We start from the raw sequence: 14,700 nt of genomic DNA, 5'->3' as shown, positions 1-14,700 counted from the left end.
TTCTCTTGTATGATTTTTTTTTTTAATATTGTAAGTCTCTTTTCTATTAGGTTGTCTTTCTTTGCTTGTTGAAGGGACTGGTGCCTTCGGGTCTTTATTCTGAAGACAAAAGATTTCTAGGCAGAACTACTGATGCAAAGAGAAGAAATCAGCCTGGATGTATTTGGATTATAGGATAGCTGCTAAAATCATGTTTGTGATTGAAAACCTAAAATAAGCTAATTTGTTTTTTCATGTACCTCTTCCTCCTAAAAGCTAAATAAACAAAAAGACCCAGCATAAAAAGGATGAGAAGACATTTTAGTTATTCAGTGTTTTCAGAGTTTCAACAAGGGATACAGATACAAGCAGCTGGGGCTGCTTCTTACAGAGTTTACAATCTGGGGAGAGAACATCAAAGACACTGTTTAACAGGCAGATAATTCCAGGAATAAATATACATGAATGTGCTTTTCAAAATACAGGTTCTTATACAAGTGTATAACTAAATACTGATTCCATAGTGGGGTGGTTATAACTGAAAGGGCTTTGAGAAAATAAGAAATGCCATTACTAAATAAAACTAGTCATCCACCTAGCCAAAGATCCTTTTCAGCAGCACAAAAGGAATTTGTAAGGAGAACAGAGGTAACTGTCAGATATCTTTCTAATCTGTAAATTTATCCAAAGTTTGAAAATACCATGAAGAATCTTAGGAATGCCAGTAACCAGGGAATGGGATATTTGCATATCACAACATCTACAGGCTAAATACACTCCGAATGCTTCTCAGTGTGGGGAAGTATGAGAAGTTAATAATTCTCCTAGTGTCTGTTTTCCTTTTTCTTTGCCTTTCCCTCTCATACGTTCAATCACCTGTGTTACAGGACACACATAAGTAGTTGGAAGGTGTTAAAATTTGACAGTAAAGCAAAATCAGAGGTGGAGGCAAATGTTTAACCAATCATGTTCATAATGCAAGCTACTCAATGAAGAGTTTTAGGCTTAAAGCGCCAAATATTCACTATTACTGAGAAATCTCAGTTTCTCATTCTGGTGAACATTTTCACATCGCACTTTGCTACTACAAACTAAATGGGTGTACATTTTTGAGTGCTGATTTATTACTCAAAGATTTGAATTAGGAGACTGAAACAAAACATGCTTTATCTGTGTACTTTTAGAAAATCCATCCACAAGAAAGGAGCCAAGTGTCAGTTTCCAATGGGGGGAACATTCTCATGGAGGTACTGTAAGGCTAAGTCTGTCCACTTCATTTCTTGTTCTTTGACAGATTCTGTGGTGCCACCATTGTCTTGTTCAGGTTCAGGAAGCTCATTCTGAAAAGATACAATAGAAATTCAGAACAGTAATATATTCTGCATCTTCTTGGAACTCAAGAACACTTAGAATTAAAGCTTGTGAGTTCCTAGGAACAGGCAACATAATTGATATGTGTATTCTAAAAAAGCTAAAATCATACACGTGAGGAAACTGTCAGAAGTATCATTCAAACATGGCCTGGGCCTTCTTCAGTAGGGAGTGATGGGCATTTTGACTCTGACATTTGTGAAGGAGGCACTGTAGCAGAAGGGTTAAGGGCAGAGGCTTTTGGAAGCCAACTAGGATCCAAGACCACAACTCTCCCATTTGCTGGGTTACTTGGGCAAGGTATGCAAACCCTTGGGGCCTTTGTTTCTTCCTTGGCAAATGGGAGAACTAAAGAGCTATCACCTCACAAGACTACTGTAAGGATTAGGTGAGGTAATTTAGATCAAGTGCTGAGCACTGTGTGGGGTATCCATTGCTCAAGGAATATTTGCTATTATTATTAGTGGCTAGGAACACTGAGGTGAGCCAATCCTAAATCTTCTTTAGGGGGAGCGTGCTTTAAAAGAATACTAGTTTGCTGGCATATTCCTTAGACACAAGAAATGTATCCAAAAAATTATCTTGGACCCAACATGTCTTTTTTTTTTTTTGAGATGGAGTTTCGCTTTTGTTGCCCAGGTTGGAGTGTAATGGCATGATCTCGGCTCACCACAACCTCTGCCTCCCGGGTTCAAGCGATTCTCCTGCCTCAGCCTCCCGAGTAGCTGGGATTACAGGCATGCACCACCATGCCCGGCTAATTTTGTATTATTATTATTATTATTTTTTTAGTAGAGATGGGGTTTCTCCATGTTGGTCAGGCCGGTCTCAAACTCCCGACCTCAGGTGATCCACCCGCCTCAGCCTCCCAAAGTGCTGGGATTACAGGCGCGAGCCACCGCGCCTGGCCCAACATGTCTATATTATAATAAAAATGGAAGTAGGGAAGGAAACACTCAAAATGTAATTAATAGATGAGACCTCCCCCTAGTGGTGGAGCAGGGCAACAAAAAAACACAACAAATGACCAATTCACACCCTACCAGCAATTTTCTTAAAATGGTAAGTCATGGGCCACACTTACTGTAGGATCTGGGATCATTTCCCTGAATTTTAAGTTTAAATGTATTACTACTGAAAACTCTGCTTTGTACTACAGTTCACAGATACCAATATATTTCTTTTCAATTATCTATGTTTTGTTTTATGGTTAGCAAACTGTTATGCAATATTCAGACTTAAAATTTTCCACTGGATTCTAATTTGTAGTATGTGAATATGTTTTCCCCTCTAAAATTATGCTCAGTATATATTAAATGATATTTACTTATCTATATTCAAATCACATACATCTTGTTCTACAAGACAGATTCAAACATACTTGAACAGATTGAAAAGAGCTATCATTTATTGTAACACAATAATATATTATCTTAAACTTAAAAAGAAAGTTCAGTCCTAATAATTACTTATAGATGACAAAGAATAAATAGGTCCTTGGTTAATGAACTCTTTAATTCAGAAGCAGACAACTTTGCTTAATTTCATCCTACCTGTGGTATGCTTTCTAAAATAATGTGTCTTTCATTTGGTATCTACTGTCCCTTGCAATACATGCCAACACATAAAATCACATATATGCCTGGAAAACAAAAACAAAAGTATCATAAACCCAGCCATCCATTATAGGGTACTGTAAAACGCCCTTAGTTCTTTGCAGCTACTCTTATCAAAAGGTGAAATTGATTTCCCCAATCTTGGATTTGGACTGGCCCTGTGAGTTGCTTTGGCCAACAGAATGAAGCTGTCTTGCCAGTGGGCCAGTTCTTGGCCTAAGCTCCACGAAGCTCTGCGGTTTCCTCAGGTTGCTCTTGGAACCCTGAAACTGAGAAGTCTGGGCTAGCTTCTGGATACCAGAGACCATGGCATAGTCACCCCATCACCCAGCAGACAGCTTGTTAACTGCCAGACATGTGAGACAGTCCTAGATTACCCAGCCTCCAGACAGTCTGTTGGCTGACTGCACAACACAAGCAAGCTTGGCAGGGATCAGCTGAGCTGGTGCAGACTAGAAGTCCCTCCCAGCTGAGCTACAAAATCATGAAATAAACAGTTGCTCTTTTAAGTCACTAAGCTTTGGGGTGATTTGTTATGCAGCAAAACCTAACTGGCAGACACATTGCCTTAGAATCACAAGACAAGTGAAAGGTGTGGATTAGCAGCAGGGCCAAGCCAACTTCGCCTGGAAGTCAGCAGGGAAACTTCCCTCTCCTTCATCCCCTGCCACACAAATGTTCTCCAATCTGAGCCATAAACTTCTCCAGAAGTGGACATCTCCTTTATTTTCTTGACTTTGTTTAGGCCCTCCTCCCTTGTCCAGACCAGAGCAACAGCTGGCCAATTGGTCTCACTTGCCCCTTTCTCCATGTCACACAATCTCTAACAATGCTGCTAAACTGATTTTCCAAAAGCCAAATCTGAGCATAGCAGTCTTGCTTTTAAGACCATTCATTCCTGGATCTCCTGAGGATGAGGTCTAAGTGTGGTATCAAATACCACTCTCAATCTGATCCAAGCCCAACGTTTCAGCCTACTTATGTGACAAACGTATTCTTCATCCACACTGAATGACTCACCATGTCCCAAAGTCTTTCAAAACTCTAGACCTTTATCTATCTGTCCCCTCTGCTGCAATACCCTTGTCTACCTCCACTAAACTTCTGGTCCTTCCTTATGACCCAGCTTAAACATGACATTCTCTCAGAAGCCTTTCTGATGCCCACCAGGCAATCAGCCACTTCCTATATGGTGTGGATGTTTATGCCTCCACCTAGAATATTTATTATCACAATTACTTATCTGTAAGTGTTGCCTTTCTAGACCCCTCAGGAGCAGGAACTGTATCTTATGTTCATATAGTCTTATGGCATACAGTAGGCTTCAAAAAATGCTTGTCAAATGAATGAATGAACAAAAGTTCACAAGACAGGATTTGGAACTTCACAGACCTAGGTATATGTTATATGAAGCCCTACTTACCTGCTACCAGAGTTTGGGCAAGTTGCCCTTTCTGATCCTATTCTTTTCCTATAAAATGGGAATAACAGCACCTCCCTCACAGGGTTGTTTAAGAATTAGAGATAATGTATATTTCCAACCTCAGTCCATGGCATAAAACTGGTATTCAATAAATGACATCTATAATTCTTATTATGCTCTCTTTTTTGACTATTTTCCTAAGCTTGAACTAAGCTATGACTTGTTATTTGATACGTACATTGTTCACTGAACATATTACTATCCCTTATTCGTAAATGAAAATACAGATGAACTATTTTATTTCTTTGTAAACAGCAGCAGCAGATATTCTAACTATAAATTTATTTTATTTAATACTAACTACTCTTCTCAGGGCAGCTGGCATGCTTTAAAGAAAAACAGTCCCGTTTTCCCTTTTTTAGGCCTCTATGACACAAATAGGATTTTAAACAAACATTTATATAAGCAAAACTTTTGGATCACTTATTACATGAGGTTTAACAAACTCCCTGCAGCAGAGTTTTCCAAAGATAGGGAAGAAAAGAATATTCCAGAAAGCCACTGGCCTAAACGCAAAAGAATATCGAGGTATCTTCTGAGTATTTTCCAGGGAACCTAAGACAGGTGTATGCTCCAAGAATGTGAGTTTCTAAAAATGCCAAAAGACTGATGAGCCACAGGCAGGGAAGTAAGAAACAGAGCTCAAATGCTGCTGCTTCTTGTTCCTCCCCATCTTGCACATTCAACTCTCATTATTTGGTTTCTCTGGTTTTTGTGTGGTGGATAGAACATGGCTCAGAAAATTTGGGCTCTAGTCCTGGCATGACTCCTAACTGACCTGGCCATGTTAGCTCCCTGAACCACATTTTTCTTCAAATAAAACATACAACTGGATGCTCTCCAGAGGCTTCTAGAGTTAGAGAATTCCACAGCTTTGATTTCTTTGCCACACTAGTTTATCTTCCATTGATATCCCTCCTCCACTAGTTACTGCCAGATCAATACCTTTAACCCATCCTCAGCTCAAATCATAACCTACCAGTGGTATTGCGACATCCTCATAAGGCAGCTTGTCTTCTCGCCAAGCATCATCAATCAAATCCAAGATCCTTCCATCTCTCTGAACCTCACTGTCCATTTTCCTGCAGCTTTGATCTTGTCAAATCTGTAAGCCAAAGAGGTTATTTCTTAAACACAAAGACTGAAGAGATGGTACAATCCACTATTAGGATTCTCCAGGCTTTTTAGTCTGGGGCCACCTTTTGGGAAAAGGTTCATTTTCTCTTTTTTTTTTGAGACAGAGTCTTGCTCCGTCGCCCAGGCTGGAGTGTAGTGGCGCGATCTCGGCTCACTGCAAGCTCCGCCTCCCAGGTTCATGCCATTCTCCTGCCTCAGCCTCCCTAGTAGCTGGGACTACAGGCGCCTGCCACCACGCCCGGCTAATTTTTTGTATGTTTAGTAGAGATGGGGTTTCACCGTGTTAGCTAGGATGGTCTCGATCTTCTGACCTTGTGATCCGCCCGCCTCGGCCTCCCAAAGTGCTGGGATTACAGGTGTGAGCCACCACGCCCGGCCAAGGTTCATTTTCTCATATGGGCCAGGTGACTACTTTGATCACAGTTCCTCTCTCCAACCCCAACTGATACATATTTTATAGTGTATACTGGACAGGCATAGCCCAGTTGACAGACCAGTGTCATAGAGTGTGACAGGAGAGCAACACGTTCTTAAATGAGGCCCTCAAATATTAATACGTTGCATCTCAATGTAGCTCTTCTCTTCTAACTTGAACATTCACCTTTTCCTGTTTGTGATGCCTTTGATGAGTCCCTGACTCATAATGGCCAGCTAAGTTTCCTTTCTAGCCCCTGGCTCAAACTTCAGCATTCTTAGGCATAGGTGTCACATGAACATACTGTAAAGGAAACGGCTTCCTTCCCTAAAATAGTACCCAGGCTGAGATCCGAACAAAGCACTTCTAGGTGAACACCAGTGGTAGAACCTCATACTGCAAAAGTTTCTCCAGTTTCTGATTCCCTTTGGGGTAGCTCCTTCCTTGGAGGTTCCTTCCTCTAATTCTTAACGCTACACTCCCTTTAATTTCTGGCCCAAATGGTCAGGATGCTTATTTAGCTCCTTGACCATGGCTGATTCCCCATTTTTCTCTGAAACTGCTATAATCTAATTCAAAAGGCTGGCTAGCTTGGAGGATACTTCTGGATTCCCTGTTTCCAAGGTTGGGCCCTGACTCATTATAGGCATCATCCTATGGGTGCTCCCTGCTACCAAGTGACAATCCAAAAAGCCTGGAAGCCACTGGCATCAAAGGTACTCTCAGTTATTCTCAGTTTCTGAGACTATGGAGACTCACACAACAAGCAATTTTGGGGGGGGGGGTGGAACCCACCATCTGGAGGTGCTTTTTTCAGAGCTCAGCCTGGGTGATATTTTAAGGAAGGAAGCCATTTCCTTTACAAGCTCAACGTCAGACATCGTCTTGCCTCGAAGATTTGTGTTAGGTCTGTAGTTGGTCCCTTCGCATAGTCCAGTTTACTGTTATCTCAGTATGTTCATGAGTTCCTATGCCTAAGAATGCTGAGGTTTCGGCCAAGGCAGGTGGAAGTTTTTGTAAAAATGGCTCACAGGGCCGGGCGCGGTGGCTCACGCCTGTAATCTCAGCACTTTGGGAGGCCGAGGTGGGCGGGTCACGAGGTCAGGAGATCAAGACCGTCCTGCCTAACAGGGTGAAACCTCGTCTCTACTAAAAATACAAAAAATTAGCCAGGCGTGGTGGCAGGCGCCTGTAGTCCCAGCTACTCGGGAGGCTGAGGCAGGAGAATGGCATGACCCTGGGAGGCGGAGCTTGCAGTGAGCCGAGATAGCACCACTGCACTCCAGCCTGGGCGACAGAGCAAGACTTCGTCTCAAAAAAAAAAAAAAAAAAGGCTCACAGCTGTCCCCCATAGGATAACTGCAACATATCCCTAACACCTTGGCAAAAGTTATACACAGATTGGTATGGGAAAGGGTTTTTTTTGAGACGGAGTCTTGCTTTGTCACCCGGGCTGGAGTGCAGTGGCACGATCTCTGCTCACTGCAAGCTCCGCCTCCCGGGTTCACGCAATTCTCCTGCCTCAGCCTCCCGAGTAGCTGGGACTACAGGCGCCCGCCACTATGCCCGGCTAATGTTTTGTATTTTTAGTAGAGACAGGGTTTCACCGCATTAGCCAGGATGGTCTCGATCTCCAGACCTTGTGATCCGCCCGCCTCGGCCTCCAAAAGTGCTGGGATGTGGGAAAGGGTTTTTACCCCCATGACAAGGATCTGGGCAAAAGTTAAGCAAAATGCGCCCTGCTACTTCTGTCACCTGTGAGCCAGGTGAGGGCTTAATTAATCCAGTACTCAATAATTAACCGAGTACTATTCAGTGGATAACTCAAAGCAAGACGAAGTTTTGGTTATACTTTTGAAGTCCCTGTCTTACAAGAGCTCCCCACTTTCCTGCTGCTACTCCTTTGTCCTTGCTGCTCTGTCTCCTGGGATACCCTTCTCACTTTCCTCAGCTGATCCAAACCTGACTTTCCCAGGCCCACATAGATTTTCCACCTTTGTAAAGTTTTCTCAAATCACTCGAGCTTCAGTAGGCCCTCTATCCTTGAACTCTTGCTTCTTCTCCTAACTTAATCTACTAAACAAGCTAGGTCAGCTTTGTGGTCAATTGCTCAGGTATTGTCTCCAACTGTTATGTGTACATTTTGTACCCATGATTCCTTAGTAGATCTCTCCACATTTGGCCTCAATCTTTTTCACCTGTCCCTTCTCCAAACACCTCCAACCCTGTCACATTTTCCAGCCTTGACAGTTAAAACCCCACATCACTAACGCCACTCTTCCTTTCAAGATCAACGCAGGCGTCAGCTCTTGAAGGTCAACATCCCATTTCCGGGATTAGGCGCGAAGCTGCCTTCCCTCATAAGGGGCTGTAAGGATGGGAAGCATCAAGATAATCAATGCCCAGGGCACATTGATTATCTTGTGCACTAAAGCCACCGTCCCAAGTACTCGTCACCCAGTACGACCACTGTTTCCTGAACAAACTCTTCTTACACACGTGACAGTCCCGATGCCTGCAATGCTCTTTGTTTCTTCCTTTTATTCCAGTGAACCCACAGTCAGTCTAAAAATCTTAGGTCCCAGGTCGCTTCCTGTAGGAGGCCGCCTCCAAACCCCAGGCTGAGCGCGGTCCCGGTACCCACCCCTCCAGGAGTCTCACAGTTCCCTAAGCACAAAGCATGGCACCAACTGGGGAGCCTGCCAAACAGCCCAGATGAATGTCTTTCCAAATACGCGGTACCTGCGTTTCCTGGGACAGGGACACGTCTTATCAATTTCTATATATTATAGTTTTGTAAACATGTATTTATAAGGTCAAAGCGGTAAAGCCTTGTTCCTTGCTAGAAATGAGCCTCGCAGGCCACCACCGTCCGCACCGTACGTCAGGCCGCCCCTCAGCTGCGGCTTCCGGCCTGAGGCAGGATGTACCAAACGTGGAAGCGGAGACGGGGAGGTCTGGCGGTGCCACGCAAGTCCCTTTCCTCCCGACACAGAGTGCAGAAAAGAAAACGGTTATGAACGTAAAGTGACAGCCTCGGCCGATGGGAATGGGGGAAGTCCGACACTGAGCAACGAACGCATTCCCGCGCCTCCAAAACCTAGGCCGGGGGCGCTGGAACCCCTTACCGGCACCCGGCCACCGCCGCAGACGCTTCCTCCTGCCACGCCCCCCCGCATCACGTGTCTACACTCTTTCCTCGGATTCCCGGATGTGGGTCAGTTCATTTGCTCTCGTGCAGGGGAAGTCTGGAGAAGACATTGTTTCAATTATTAAAAGTGTGGGGGCAGTGGGCGGAACAAACGCGCCGACTACAGAGGCTGGACGTAAGCTTAGCGGTGGCGCGCGTGCGCAGCGCCGGCCCGAGGTAAAGGCGGGAAGGCTCAGGGGCGTGCTTGCGGCAACTCTGTAACCGCCTGTGCGCAAGTCGGAAGGGAAAAGGGCGGGCGTGTCCTGGTCTGGAGGCGGCCCAGGCTGCCTTGGTGACTCTGGCTTCGCGGCTTCAGGGCTTGCGGCGGGTTCGCGCAACGGCCTGCGAACCACCAGGCGCGTCCCCGCCGGCTCGGGTCCGCCCCGGAGCCCCGTCCCTCGGCCTGGCCCGCTATGCCCTGCACACCGGCGGAGTCCAGCATGGCGCAGCCCGGCGTGCGGTTCGGCCTCGCCAGGTGGTCAGCCCTTCCTCGGAGGCCGGGGTGCTGGGGGCGCTTCAGAGAGTGGCCAGGTGGGCGAGCGAGCTGCGCCCAGTACTCACCTTCACCGGCGGACCCGCCCTCCTTTTCAGCGGAGAGACCCCAGTGCGGCCTCCCTGCCAGGGCTGCTGTCTAGCTAGTGCTGTTGGGACTACTTCATTCACTGCCCAAGGGGGCCCGCTCATTTAGGGTGGCGTGTTAAGTTTGGCAGCTTTTAAAATAGTGAGTTGGTTTAAACGGTTATGTTAGTACAAGAGGTGCGGAAATGTGGCAGAAATCGTGGACTGAAATTGGAGTACCCTGAACTAACTGCTCCATGAACACAAATCAGGGATAGAAAGAAATAAGGACCGTTTCTTAGGAACACTTTAATCATGGAGATACTTGAAGACAGTACCTTTAGGTTTATAATGTGGTTTTTCTTATGTCCCTTACGACATCAGGAGAGTAAAGATGAGTATGATGTCAGAGACTAGTCATCTTTTGTAGTTTCAGCACCGTACGCTGATACGCACAAAGTAGTTTTCCCTGAGCCTTATGTCCGGTTAAACGTATTAAAATAATTTATTATTTTAATAAAGCAGTATTGTAGGGTAGATGCCCTGTATTTATACAGTTCCTCAAGTGCTTGCGTTTATTTTTTAGATACGAGGAAATCATAAGGATCGTTGATTAGATTTCTGTTAGCTGTAGCTTAATGATAAAGTGTATATATTTTCTTAATTTGGCATGCAGTACCATTTTTAGATTAATTTTTATTTTGAGTTTACCTTTTGACTATGGCATTATCAGTGATCAGGGTAGTAAAATGCTCCGAAACTAAAATGGAGTAGAGATTTATAAACAGGCACACTGCCTTTTAAAATGTATGTAGATGCAAATCTAAAAGTTGTTTGTAAAAATTGTATATGTTGATTGTACTGATGCCATTTCCTCTCGTTAAAAGGTGGAAGACCTTTGCTTAGTCCTTTCTGTTCTAATTTATGTTGTGCTGGCAGATGGTGACAGCATCAGTAGTCCACTCTGTCATTGCTTCCTGCTTTCAAAAAATGTCAACTTGACTTGAAATGCAGCTAAAGCCAACATTGACATAAGGTTTCAGGAACTGAATCTCCGATCTTTATGTTATTTTAGTCCGCCTCCCTGTCCCTGTCAGGAGCTAGGTTTTTCAGTTTTACAGAGCCACAGTACTGTCATTACACATACACAGATTAATAAAAATTCTCTAATGTCAATATCCAGTCAGATTACGATTTCTTCAACTCTCTCTTAAATGCCTTTTTACAATTAGCTTGTTTGAATCAAAATCCCACAGGAATCTGCCTGTTGTGTTTGGGTGATGCACATTTGACATCTTTTAATTTTTATTTGTTCCCTCATAGCTATAGCTATGGGATTAGCCCGTATTTTTCCTTACAGTTCTAAATTTAGCAGATTGCATTGCACAATATCCTTTAACATGTATCTCTGTTGCCTTTATGTCCTCTAAACCAGGGGCCCCCAACCTCAGGGCTGCAGAGCAGTACCAGTCCGTGGCCTGTTAGGAACCAGGCTACAGAGCAGGAGGTGAGTGACAGGCGAGTGAGCATTACCTACCACCTGAGCTCTGCCTCCTGTCAGATCAGCCGTGAGGTTAGATTCTGCTAGGAGCACGAACCCTATTGTAAACTGCGCATGCAAGGGATCTAGGTTGCACACTTATGAGAATCTGACTAATGCCTGATGATAGTTTCATCCTGAAACCATGCCCCTAACCCTGTCCATGTATATTATTCATATTACTGAAGAAGTGGTTGGCCGGGCGCAGTGACTCATGCCTGTAATCCCAGCATTTTGGGAGGCCGAGGTGGGCATGAGGTCAGGAGTTCGAGACCAGTGTGGCCAACATAGTGAAACCCCGTCTCTACTAAAAATGCAATAAAATTAGCCGGGCGTGGTGGCATGCGCCTGTAATCTCAGCTACTGAGGAAGCTGAGGCAGGAGAAGGAGAATCGCTTGAACCCGGGAGGTGGAGGTTGCAGTGAGCCGAGATCACGCCACTGCACTCCAGCCTGGGCGACGGAATGAGACTCTGTCTCAAAAAAAAAAAAAAAAAAAAAAAATTCAGTTCCTAACTTGCATTAGCTACATTTCAAGTGCTCAGTAGCTACAGATTGCCTAGTGGCTACTTTTTGAACAGTGCAGTTATAAAATATTTTCATAATTGCAGAAAGTTCTGTTGAACAGCACTGCTCTAGAAGCCTGATCAGATTTCACCCTTGTATTTGTTTTTGTTTTGTTTTTTGGTGGGATATTTGGGGGGGGGTTGGGCAGAAAATTTCATAGGTAATGCAATATACTTCCTATTTCATTAATTATCAGGGAAGCAGTGTCTGAGTTGTTTTCTTTTTTTATGATGATAACATTAAACATTATATTGGGTTTAGGTATAGTTAGCTCCATCCACCCATAGTGAAATTCTCCAAGACTCTTACACTTAATGGTGAAGTCCTTTTGTGGGGTTATATTGCCTGTATCCATTATTGCATTAGGGGTTGCAAAGTGGTGATTATCTAATTCTATTATTTCTTCAGTATTTATCAGCTGAGAGTCTTTTATGAAGAACTTTCCCTTACCAGCTGTTTGACTACCCAGTAATACAATTTGTACAGGAAAGGCAAGAAAAATGCTTAATTCTTTCCCTCTATTTTCAGACCACAGTAATGAGTTGGTGGCCTAGCAACCTCCAAAGGTAACCATGAGGATTTTTGCCTTTTTGTAAACCTATCGTCATGAACTTATAGACTTTCTATTTAAACTGTTTCAACATATGGCAGTTGTGTTTTTAATACTCAAATTGTTTCATCTTTGGCCAGTAGGAGCTCCTTAAAGTTGGCTCCTATTCCATTTGATATGACCAATAGCTTCGGTAATTTCCTTGCTTTCTGATAAATAATTTTCCTGGCTCATTTATAGATTTCTGGTCTCCAAAGAGCCGTGGTTCTTTTGAGTCTGAGATAGTATTTGGAGACCACAGTCTACCTAGGTGGGAGAGGCGTTCTTGCTACTATGTTAGTCATTGGTTCTAGGATTTATAGTGGCCAGAGTTAGGAAATATTATACATTAAAAAAAACACAAATATGCAAAGTTCACATTGTTTCCAACATTTAACATTTAAATTTCCAAAATTTAAACTTAATTTTACAGTTTTTTCACACGTTGGTTTTATGTTTGTATCTTTTTTGCTGAGTCTTGGTACCTAGTACCATTAATAGAATTAGTTTTTTTCCTCATCCTATGTTATATATGATGGTTTCAAGTTAACAGCCTATTTTATTATCAATATGATTCCTGGTTAGTGCTTAGGATTTCTTTGCAATTGTCTTTTATCCTTATTTTATATGTCTCTAGGGAAGTGTATAGTAAAATTATTGTATTTTAAAGGCATATGAAGTAATTTATTGTATAGTTAGCCTGTCAAATTGATATCTAGTTGGTAGTTGATTTATTTTGTTTCCAATTTTTCAGTAATGCTTTTTTCCCCATTTTGATTTGTTTTATTATATGCAAAACCTTAGCATAATTCCCATAAAACAAGTACCCATAAAACAATTTAGCTTTCATCTCTGTTTCTTCCACTCTGCTTATTTTCCTTCCTTGCTGATACTGTTTTTACTAGTTTTGGGTCTATCCTTCCATTAAAAAAACACGTACCTAAAAGCAAATCTACATGGACAAACATACCTTTCTTTCTTAGGTAAAATATGCTATTATATATACTGTTTTCCATCTTGGGTTTTTCACCTAGTGATATATGTCCTGTAAATCCCCTCTTTAGGAGTACGTAGAGATTGTTATTCCTTTTAACAGTTTCGTAGTACTCCATTGGTGGATGAATATTTAACTTGTCCCCTCTTGATAGACACTTGTGTTATTTTCTGCTATTATAAATAGTCCTGCAGTGAATATCTTTGTGGATATGTTGTTTTGCATTTTTGCCAATGAGCCTGTGGGATAGATTCTTAAAAGTAGCATTGTTGGATAAAAGGGTAAATGCGTATATCAGTTGTTAGGTATTACCAAAGTCTCCTCTATAGCAGTTGTGTTCATTTTGCATTCCTACCTATTATGTATATGAGTGCCTGTTGTCCCACAGCCTTGTCATCAGAGTATATTATCAAACATTTAATTTTTGGTTAATCTGGTACAGAAGAAAGGGTAACTTAGTGTAGTTTTAATTTGTATTTCTCTTATGAGCAAGGTTGAGCATCTTTTCATATTTTTACTGTCATTTGAATTTTTCTGTGCATTGCTTGTTTATACCTCTCGCCATGTTTCTATAGATTTTTTGCCTAATCTTTTATAAGCTCCTTATATATTTGGGTAATTAACCGTTTGTGGTAAAACTTTCAGGTACTGTTGTCATTTGTCCATTAACTTTGCTTGTGACATTTTTTCATATGAAAGTTTGTTTTTATGTACTCCTATTTCTCAGACTTTCTCATTGTTCCTCCTGGATTTTGAACTATAGTTTGGACAATTTTTTAAAAACTTTAATATTTTAAAAAGTTTCTCTAATACCTTATTTACTGGTATCAGTTTAATTAGGAGCCTTTCTGGGAAATGCTTAGTAATACTGATTGTTCATTGGAACAGCCATAGTTTACTGCCCATGGTATATCTGACACAACCATAGAGCTTTGTAATGAAAACGACACCAAGGCAGGTAAAGGGACAGAGAGCATTGTTATCCTCCTTTAGACTTGAAGGTTAGGCATATCCCTTCTCTTAGTATGTACACATTTATTCATAATTCTGTCTGGAGTTTTAATTTTCTTCCTGTGTCCCATTTTGTGAATAATTTGGTCTTGGGCATATACTATGATATTTTTCCTGATCTGTAAAATGTTAAAGTTAAATTAGAGGCCTGAAGTGCTTTCTAGCTCATAAAGTCTATGTTAATGAATTTCAAAGATTTGCCTATTATAAGACATTTTATTTGTATTCTTTTTCCCTTAAATTTAAAGTGT

At 42.3% G+C, this 14,700-nt stretch overlaps 2 protein-coding genes across 53 annotated transcripts in view; one reads left to right on the top strand and one right to left on the bottom strand.

Annotated features, from left to right (window-relative positions):
• Nucleotides 1–281: 281 nt before the first annotated feature.
• ANAPC13 (anaphase promoting complex subunit 13) lies at nucleotides 282–9,249 on the bottom strand. Of its 4 annotated transcripts, none has more exons than XM_055295374.2 (3): nucleotides 9,130–9,249; nucleotides 5,429–5,554; nucleotides 282–1,319 (listed from the first exon to the last, which is right to left on the bottom strand). In XM_055295374.2, the coding sequence occupies exons 2-3, from the start codon at nucleotides 5,525–5,527 to the stop codon at nucleotides 1,194–1,196; spliced, it is 225 nt and encodes a 74-aa protein (XP_055151349.1). In that variant the 5' UTR covers nucleotides 5,528–5,554; nucleotides 9,130–9,249; the 3' UTR covers nucleotides 282–1,193. The 4 variants fall into 4 exon arrangements, with proteins under 4 accessions (XP_055151349.1, XP_055151350.1, XP_055151348.1 ...); XM_055295375.2 differs by lacking the exon at nucleotides 9,130–9,249 and adding an exon at nucleotides 8,744–8,888; XM_055295373.2 differs by lacking the exon at nucleotides 9,130–9,249 and adding an exon at nucleotides 8,497–8,655.
• The window catches only part of CEP63 (centrosomal protein 63), a 105,071-nt gene continuing 99,448 nt past the window's right edge, over nucleotides 9,078–14,700 (top strand). For 7 of the 49 annotated variants that reach the window (XM_055295365.2, XM_055295367.2, XM_063611343.1 and 4 more), the window contains exon 1: nucleotides 9,240–9,368. Coding sequence is in view for 22 of the 49 variants with exons in the window: in XM_063611350.1 (XP_063467420.1) it covers nucleotides 9,213–9,368 (156 nt within the window). In the remaining 27 variants the exon portion in view is untranslated. Of the gene's footprint in view, nucleotides 9,723–11,184; nucleotides 11,257–12,383; nucleotides 12,422–14,700 lie in introns of all 49 variants that reach the window. The other 42 variants (XM_063611350.1, XM_063611349.1, XM_063611348.1 and 39 more) reach the window with 24 other exon arrangements.

Source organism: Symphalangus syndactylus, chromosome 10 (genome assembly GCF_028878055.3).
Source record: "Symphalangus syndactylus isolate Jambi chromosome 10, NHGRI_mSymSyn1-v2.1_pri, whole genome shotgun sequence".
NCBI classification, from domain to species: Eukaryota; Metazoa; Chordata; class Mammalia; order Primates; family Hylobatidae; genus Symphalangus; species Symphalangus syndactylus.
This window is presented reverse-complemented; position numbering and strand designations above follow the sequence as displayed.